Source organism: Poecilia reticulata, unplaced genomic scaffold, assembly GCF_000633615.1.
Source record: "Poecilia reticulata strain Guanapo unplaced genomic scaffold, Guppy_female_1.0+MT scaffold_212, whole genome shotgun sequence".
In the NCBI taxonomy this organism is placed as follows: domain Eukaryota; kingdom Metazoa; phylum Chordata; class Actinopteri; order Cyprinodontiformes; family Poeciliidae; genus Poecilia; species Poecilia reticulata.
The window spans coordinates 100,422-109,250 of record NW_007615022.1 but is presented as its reverse complement, the minus strand read 5'-3'; the positions used below and the strand labels follow the sequence as shown (position 1 = coordinate 109,250).

The following is an 8,829-nucleotide window of genomic DNA, read 5'->3' as shown; positions in this document are numbered from 1 at the left end:
TTACTCCAGGGGTCCAAAGCGGGTCCTGGAGGTCCGGCATGTTTTACTCCAGGGGTCCAAAGCGGGTCCTGGAGGTCCGGCATGTTTTACTCCCTGCTGTCGGTAACAACCTTTCAGCAGGTCCATGTTCTCCTCGGGTCTCTAACGAGCATCAGGTGTGATAAACCAGGGAGAGACTAAAACATGCCGGGCCTCCAGGACCCGCTTTGGACCCCCCCGAACTAGACAGAAACAGGTTTGATTCATTCCGAATCCGATCCGACCCAGACCGGAACCATCAGAACCGTCTGAGTGGACCCGGACCATCAGAACTCTTTCTCCATTTCTAATYGATTTCTGGACTTCAGTGAAAACTGTTCCCGTCCTCCAGAACCATGTCTGCAAGTCGAGATGGAGGAAATCCCGGTTCTGCCGGACACAGAGATCGGAGGTTCTGATGGGTTCTGACCAGTAACGTCAGTAACGCGGAGCACTTTTTTCAGCAAAGAGTAATCTAACATGCTATCACTCTGATTACTGGACTCAGTGATCAGATTAAAGTAATTTATCCAAATCACTTTGCGGTACTATTTTCTTTTGTAATGAAAAGTTACTTCCTCGTCTTTACCTCCGTTTGTCTGCGACAGAAACCAACAATGGAGATAAATGCTGGAAAAACAGGAACTATTTAGAGTTTCTGTCATTACATCCGGGCTTCTGGTCTGTTTGCAGGGCGGTGCTGGAGCAGAGGGATCGTCTCTATGAGAAAATGTCTCACTACCTGCAGCTGAAGAACGTCATCCAGAGTCTGGAGGTAGCTGCACAGATCCTCCATCAGGACAGAGGTCTCACTCTGCCATCGCTTTCCTTTCTCTTTCATTTAAACGGCTCCTCTCGTGTTCTCCAGCAGGGGGCGCTGTGGCCTCAGCAGCTTTCAGGAGTTGGATTATAATCCTAGCAGATGAAATGAAAGTATAACCTGAAATCAGAAGCTGCCTCTTAGTTTTATTTATTTTTTCTTCTGAATAAACATGAAAAACAACCAATCAGCTCCTGATCGTCGTTTCTCAGGATTTTTGATCTTCAGTCTGAAGAGCTGATCAAATAAATACCTGGAGCTGATTTTCAGCTCGGATAAATAAATATTCTGGAGTTTTACCATTTTTTAATTTGTGAGATTTAAATACTTTTTTTATTAAGAGGCTGCATAGTGGTAGAGCTGTTGCCTTGCAGCAAGAAGGTCCTGGGTTCGATTCCCGGCCCGGGGAGTCTCCATGTTCTCCCTGTGCATGGTGGGTTTTCTCCTGGTACTCCAGTTTCCTCCCACAGTCTGAAAACAAGACTGTCAGGTTAATTGGTTTCTCTAAATCGTCCCTAGGTGTGAGTGTGGTTGTTTGTCTGTCTGTCTCTGTGTTGCCTTGCGACAGACTGGCGACCCGTCCAGGTGACCCGTCCAGGCGACCCGTCCAGGTGACCCCGCCTCTCGCCTGGAACGTTGGCTGGGGAGAGGCAGCAGCTCCTGCTGACCCACTGAGGGACCGGGATGTTAGAAAATGGATGGATTGATTTTGTGTTTTACTTCAAAGGATTTTTCTCTCATCTTTTCTGTTTTTAGACATTTAATTCACATTTTCTCTTTGGGCATCTTTCACTTTGATTTTCATTTCTTCTACATTTTATTTGTAAGTTTTCTCCATGTTTATATGAAATACATTTAGTACGTAAAACTCAGACATTCCTCACTCATATTGTGTAGCTGTAGTTGGCCATCTCTGATGTCACTGTGATGTCACTGTGACGTCACGGTGTGTTCCTGCAGGAGGCGGGGCCTCAGCGGATGAAGGCAGACGTGGATCTGGGCTGCAGCTTCTTCGTTCAGGCTCGAGTGTAAGCCCCGCCCCTTCCTGTGGCCGTGTGACTCGGACGGCGCCCAGCGTTTATGATCCAGACTCCGGTTCCGGTTCTGACTGGCTCGCCTCCTCTCCTCAGGGACGACCCCTCCAGGATTCTGGTGTTGGTCGGGTTCGGGTTCTTCGTGGAGATGAGCCACCAGGAGGCGCTGCGCTTCATCAACAAGAAGACCAATCAGCTGACGCTGTAAGCTTGCTGTCGCCATGGCAACGGCAATAGAGACTATTTTGAAAATTCCTGAAACTGATTTTAATATTTTATTGATTTCTGTTTTTACTTTGTCTCAAATTATTCAAGTTTGAAAAGTTCAAAATATAATTTCTGCAGATGTAAATTTTATTTTAGAAATGGAAAAATTTCCCTGCGATTTTTATGCTTTAGCAAGATATTTTTATATTTCCAGATTTTAAAAATATTTTTCATATCAAATACTAAAATATTGTTTAAAAATATAAAATATTCAATTTTGATTTTTTTATATACTTAAATTTTAGCACTTTATCAAGTTTTTAAAAATATCTTTTGTTTAAAATTTTTTTTCTTTAGAACATTTTGATACTAATTTAAAAAATTTGAAAAATCAGCTGAAGAGACAAAATGTTTAATCTAGAATGTTCTGTTTTTCTCCACATCAAACATAAATATTGGAGATTTCTTACGATATTAGCCCAAGTTGAAGCAAATTGATGTGATAATTTGTTTTATTTTTCCTGAGTATTCAACAATATCTAAATGTCAGATTTCTACAGGTTCAATTATATATGCTAGCTATGCTAATGATATATGCTAGCTATGCTAATGATATATGCTAGCCATGCTAACTCTGTGTTTGCTTGCAGCTTCACTGAGCAGCTCACCAAGGACGCTGCCAAAATAAAAGCCCATATCCGCATGGTGCTGGAGGTCAGTTCATCTGTAGAACTGGACCGGTTCTGATCGCAGTCTGACCCGGTCCCGGTCCCAGCAGAACCAGTGTGTGTCTGGGCAGATCTGATTGATTGGCTGCTCTCTCCTGTCCAGGGTCTGCGGGAGCTGCAGGGGCTGGAGGAGCTCCCAGACGTCTGCAGGAAGTCTGCTGCTGCTGCTCAGCTCTGATTGGACGATTAGGAGGGAGAGGATGAGGAGGAGCCTCTTCATCAGGAGGCAAATTATCTCCAACTGGACACAGTGGAACCAACTTCTTCTCAGATGTGAAAGAAAACATTGATGACATCTACTTCCTGTTGCTGCTCAAACAGGAAGTCCTCCACATCACTGAGACCTTTCAAAATAAAATGTCAGGCAGTGGTTTTGTCTGGTGAACGGAGAAGCAGCTGAACTGAAGCTGAAGAAACAAACATGAACAAGTTCTCATCCTTTTGCTTTTGTTTATTGTGGTTTTTATTGTAAATTTAATAAAGAATTTGAGAACATTTTTGTTTTGGTTGATTTATTGATTGATTATTGTATGTTGAATTTTATTACTTGATTTAGTTTCTGTTTTATTGTGTACTAATATTCTTTTTTTTTAATGAAACATTTTAGGAATATGATGACCTCCGCAGGGTGGCTGGGCTCTCCCTTAGAGAGAGAAGCTCGGTCATCMGGGAGGGACTCAGAGTAGAGCCGCTGCTCCTCCACGTCCAGAGGAGCCAGTTGAGGCTCGGGCATCTGGTCAGGATGCCTCCTGGACGCCTCCCTGGTGAGGAGTTCAGGTCCCACCAGGAGGAGGGGAGACCCAGGACATGCTGGAGGGACGATGTCTCTCTATGGCCTGGGAACGCCTTGGGGTTCCTGGAGGACCTGGAAGAGGCTGGGGAGGGAAGTCTGGATGGATGGATGGATGGATGGATGGATGGATGGATGGATGGAAACAGCTTTGTTCTGGAATTCTGTTGATTCTGTAAAAGCGCAGCCTGCCGGGTTCGGAACCGGTCCGGTGCCCGTCGGTCCAGTGTGTCGGGTCTCAGCTGCTCTCGCAGATGCTTGGCAACGTGGAGCTTGTTTCCATGGTAACGGCTTGCTGAGGAAGAAGCTGATACGCAGTGGTGGAGAAAGCGCTCAAAAAATTCACTCAAGTAAAAGTCAAAGTACCACATCAACATTTTACTTAAGTAAAAGTTATAAAGTTCTGGCTTTTAAAAATACTTCAGTATTAAAAGTAAAAGTACTTGCTGAATTAGCTAATCCCTAATATCATTAAGTGAACCGATCGTATTTGATTTTAATACATCAGAAATGTCCCATTTTAATAAACAATGCCATAGATAAAGCCTGTTTTTACTGTGTTTACTCTGTAACATAGTTTAGACTTAGATAAGTGAATCTATGCATCATCATTTCAGGGATGGAAACATCTCGTCTCCTGTCCTAACATAACATCAACTTCACTTTTTTTCTCCCACTAGTGGCTTTTATTTTGAAAGAAATCCAACTGGTAGGGGAGGACATGGAACCAAGGAGCCACGTAGCAGAGTTGTAGTCTGGTAATAGTACATTTTATCTTGTATTTCCTAAATACTCAAAGATGCTTTAAAGAAGTACAACAACATAAAATCAAGCATTACAGCATAACAGAAAGATACACTGAGCTTAAATCAGTCTTTAGCTTAGCTGCACCTTTTCGGTCAGGTGAAAAATCAGTTTTGAAAACTTTTATTTTGAAAGACTCCACCGGAACCCCTCTGTTAGCCGCCGTTACTCTGACTGTGATGAAGAGTTGTGATAGGCGCAACCAGAAACGAACTGGGAGAACTCAGGAGTTCAGTCGTTATCCCCGAACACATCTATCGAATTACTGACTGGACCTTCTCGGTTTCTTGTCCTCCGTGTCGGAGGTGCGTGGACGGTCCCGGGAAACTGTAGCTGTTTCGGGTCTGACGCAGACCGAGAGGCGGGAGGCTCAGCCAACAGCTCGTTACTAGAGCAGATTGAGTCTATGCTAGGCTAGGCTAAGCTAAGCTAAGCTAATAGCTCGTTACTAGAGCAGATTGTAGTCTATGCTAGGCTAGGCTAGGCTAAGCTAATAGCTCCTTGCTAGAGCAGCGGGATGCTAGGCTAAACTAACAGCTTCTGTTTTGACAGAACCTTGAACTTGCGGAAACTTTTATAAAGCAGTAGGAACTTGATTTCTAAGATATTCGTTTTCCGTTTCTGAGAAGATAAAATAATTTATTTTTATAATAATTTATCGTAATAGCGGGCTTTGTCAGCAGGTTTGTTTGCGGCAGCCGGAGCGCGGATTCGTCCAGAACCACCGCAGGTGAGCCCGGCTGGGCTTGGTGATCAGAGGACTCGCTGGTGGCGGTGCTGCTTTCTCTGGACGCTGAGCCCCCAGAGGATATTTGGCATGGAGGCTGTGGAGCCCCGCCGCGGCAGCTCGGAGCGGTTACATAACGCCAGCAGGTCGGCAGAGAAGCGGTTGAACGTCTCCTCCTCCTCCGCCTCCTCCTCAGCTCCACTGTGACACTTCAGCACGCAAACAGACCCGCAGCCGCAGCGACACGACGCCGACAGCCGCAGCATGGAGGCGGTGTGACTGCTGGCAGGCTGAACCCGCTCAGAACATGGAGTCCAACCCGCTGATTAACGGTGAGCTGCTTGTGCAGGTAGCAACAGGTGAGCTGCTGAGGCCTGCAGCTGCAGGTGGCTCTGTGTCCGTCTGCCAGTGATGCTGGGCCGGACAGAAACCTGCGCTGAGCTGCGTGGACTGAAGAGCTTTAACCTGGTTTAAATAAAGCAGAAAAGGCTAACACAGCATTTCTCCAGTTTAGTGCAGATGGAGTCAAATTTCTTCACAACCAAAAGTTGATTCTGGTTGATAAATATTGATTTTCTGTGTTTAAAGTAAACTGTTGGTGTGTTTCAGCCACATGCAGCAGCAGCAGCAGCTTCCTTTCTGCCTGAACAAAACACATTAATGAACGTTCATTTGTTCATCATCCCAAAGCGTCGCTGTGCTGTGATTGGTCGCTGAGTGTGTGTGTGTGTGTCTCCAGGTTATTATTGTAATGATCCTGATTAGCTTGAGGAGGAAGAGGATGTTGCTCTTCATCTTGTTGATAAGCAAACTCATGTCTGTGATGCAATATTAGCATGTTACCATGGCAACGCTGATGCACTCATCGTGTTGTGAGACGAGATGTTTCCGATGGCAGGAGAGGCGCCGCCTGGTTCTGGTTCTGGTCCGAACGTGGACCCTGTTCTCTGCTGGTTCTCATGGTCTGAGCAGCGAGTCGGGTCGGGTCGGCCCAAGTACTGAGTAACTGATCATAACACCTAATTTAATAATCACAATGTGTCCTCAAGCAGGGCTCCAAAAGTTATGTGAAAATTCTGGTATTTTACAGAATATTACTAAAATATTTATATAAACAAGGAGTTGGGTTTGGAGGCTGGTTCTGGAGAAATTTACCACGAGGGCCGGGGTAGTCGGTGTCTTTACATGGAGACACTTAAATAAAGACTGAAACAAAAMCCCAGCAATATTTCATCATTGGATATAATAAATGAGCCAAAGAGCCTCTTGTGTCTCCAGAGATCCAGGCTGCAGATCCTGGCAGGTGGAAAGTCTGATTCTATACAGCAGCTAAAAGAGCAGCTCTATCATTTTTAGTTTATTGTTAAAGTAAAATTGTGAAGGTTAAAAAAATCCACCAGTGAACTTTAACATAAGACATTTATTTAGTATAACTCCTTTGGTCCCCTGTTGGCCCCCATCTAGATCCGCCCCTGGGCTGCAGGTCTGGATCTGACATTAATGATGCATTAAATAACCACTGAGTTAATAAAACATATCAAGATTTCAAAATAAAACATACAGAAAGACCTAACAAACCTTTTAAAGTAGAAATATTGATGTATTTACTGTTAATCTCAGTATGATTTGATCTCTATTCTAAATCACCATCTGTATTATTTTGGCTGATATGACTATAAATTAAATAAGCAAATAATTGATTATCTAATAATCAAACCATAACAGTTGAATAAAACCACAATAAGAAACTTAATCATAGCAAAATGTTCGGCACCATATCGGCCTCAGGAGATGATTGAGGGATGAAGAGATGCTGATTTCTGGTTCTTCAGGTTCTGACGGGTCTGCGGTTCCTCTCCTGATCCATTCATACAGCAGCACGACCAACACATTTGTTTTAATTGCCTGTTTTCTTCCTCACTGACATCATTCATCCTGGGATTTACGTTTCCCTTCTCACATCCGTATCTTTACGAGAGGTTTTGCTTCTAAGGACGGTGGAGAATCGGGTCGGATGTTTTAAAAAGGTCCGGGTTGACAGCAGCTCACCTCTGCTGCGTAGTGTTCGTCGCTAGGCAACCGTGACAACAGCGTTGGTTCGTAGCGTTCAGGGGTCCTTTAGCTCCCGCTACGACAATTTAGCTGAACTTATTGTTATAATTAGTGTTGATATGTGTGTGATAGGCATTTATAGAAATACGGGACAATTCGAGTCCCGTATCGGTTCAATACGGGACGCAACATTTAACAACCAAATACGGGACGATTCCATATTTTACAGGGTTGGTAGCAACCCTAGTTGGGATGGAAACGCTGCACACAGATAAATCCTTCTCAACGCTCCTCATTCCTGCGGTTCACACAGAGCTACACAAACAGAGCTAACACGGCGGGGTGAGACCCCTACCTAGAGTTCTCCAAAGAATCATAATTCCTCACAGKGGTTGATGTAAATGTCCATACAGGTCAGCCTGAGTCCAGTTTGAGTGAAAGGAGGAGGTGATCTGTACTCAGGTAAACTTGAGACATCAACAGCCAGCTGCGTGATTGGTCGCTCTCCTGGCTTTGAATGCATCAACTATAAACTTAACTTTTAGGAATAAATCTGCTCCACCAGTGGAAATAAAAGTTTTTTATATATATATAAATTTTTTCCTAAAAACAAAAGAAGCAAACTTAGCCTGGCCTGGGGGGATCCTGTCTGACGGTCCAACTGGTTCTGTTATCGGATCGGAAACTAGATCTGGACTGGCTCAGGATCCGAACCGGTCCCAGAACCCCAGCGATCCAGATTGCTGTGCAGCACCGGCCCGAGTGATGAGCTGAACTTCCTGGTTCTGGAGATGACCTTGCTGTCATCGATGGGCTCCCTGACACCCAGGTTCTGGTTCCTCTGGAAGCCCATGCCAGAACCATCCCGGCTGGACGGATCCGGATCAGAACCATTTGCTACCAGTGGAGTTCTGACCTGCTTTGGTTCAGATGAGACTATTATTCCCTCTGGTTCTGGATGATGAACGCTGCAGCGCCCCCTGTCTGTGCAAGACCGCCATGGTTCTGGAGGGCAGCATCTTCATCTCCTCCTCTTCTTCACTGGAGACCAGCGGCTGGTTCTGAGGGGTACTGAAAACCCAGTTCTATCAGAACCCGGCCAGGAATGAGATAAAATATAATAAAAGTGTTTAGTGATTAAACTAATAACTGATATTGTTTACATGCAGCATCCTGTGTTTACTGGCCGTTAACCGGTTCTGGTCTGATCAGAACGATGCCATACTCGGTTCTGATCATGCTGCTGCTGTTCTGGTTCTGGTTCATTTCTGGCTTCTGAAGAGTCCAACTCTATTTCGCCCTTAAACCAGCGGCTCTGGTTCTGGTCTGGTCCATGTCTGACATCTCTCTCTGCTCCCCCAGCTTTGGACCCGTCCATCACACTGTGGCAGTTCCTGCTGCACCTGCTGGAGGACCAGCGCCAGCGCCACCTGATCTCCTGGACCGGCGAGGACGGGGAGTTCAAGCTGCTGGACGCAGAGGAGGTGGCCCGCCTCTGGGGGCTGCGCAAGAATAAGCACAACATGAACTACGACAAGCTGAGCCGCGCACTGCGCTACTACTACGACAAGGTGAGCGCGCTACGCTACTACTACGACAAGCGCGCTACGCTACTACTACGACAAGCGCGCTACGCTACTACGACAAGG

General features: G+C 45.4%; 2 protein-coding genes across 2 annotated transcripts in view; both read left to right on the top strand.

Moving 5' to 3' along the window:
• uxt (ubiquitously-expressed, prefoldin-like chaperone) overlaps positions 1-3,299 on the top strand; it is a 3,942-nt gene extending 643 nt beyond the window's left edge. Inside the window, exons 2-6 of the mRNA XM_008402294.2 lie at positions 712-793; positions 1,799-1,866; positions 1,969-2,076; positions 2,730-2,793; positions 2,911-3,299. Coding sequence (XP_008400516.1) covers positions 712-793; positions 1,799-1,866; positions 1,969-2,076; positions 2,730-2,793; positions 2,911-2,985 — 397 coding nt within the window. The 3' untranslated portion in view covers positions 2,986-3,299. The remainder of the gene's footprint in view (positions 1-711; positions 794-1,798; positions 1,867-1,968; positions 2,077-2,729; positions 2,794-2,910) is intronic.
• Positions 3,300-4,487: 1,188 nt separating this feature from the next.
• The window catches only part of elk1 (ETS transcription factor ELK1), a 10,096-nt gene continuing 5,754 nt past the window's right edge, over positions 4,488-8,829 (top strand). The window contains exons 1-2 of the mRNA XM_017303203.1: positions 4,488-5,460; positions 8,543-8,751. Coding sequence (XP_017158692.1) covers positions 5,436-5,460; positions 8,543-8,751 — 234 coding nt within the window. The 5' untranslated portion in view covers positions 4,488-5,435. The remainder of the gene's footprint in view (positions 5,461-8,542; positions 8,752-8,829) is intronic.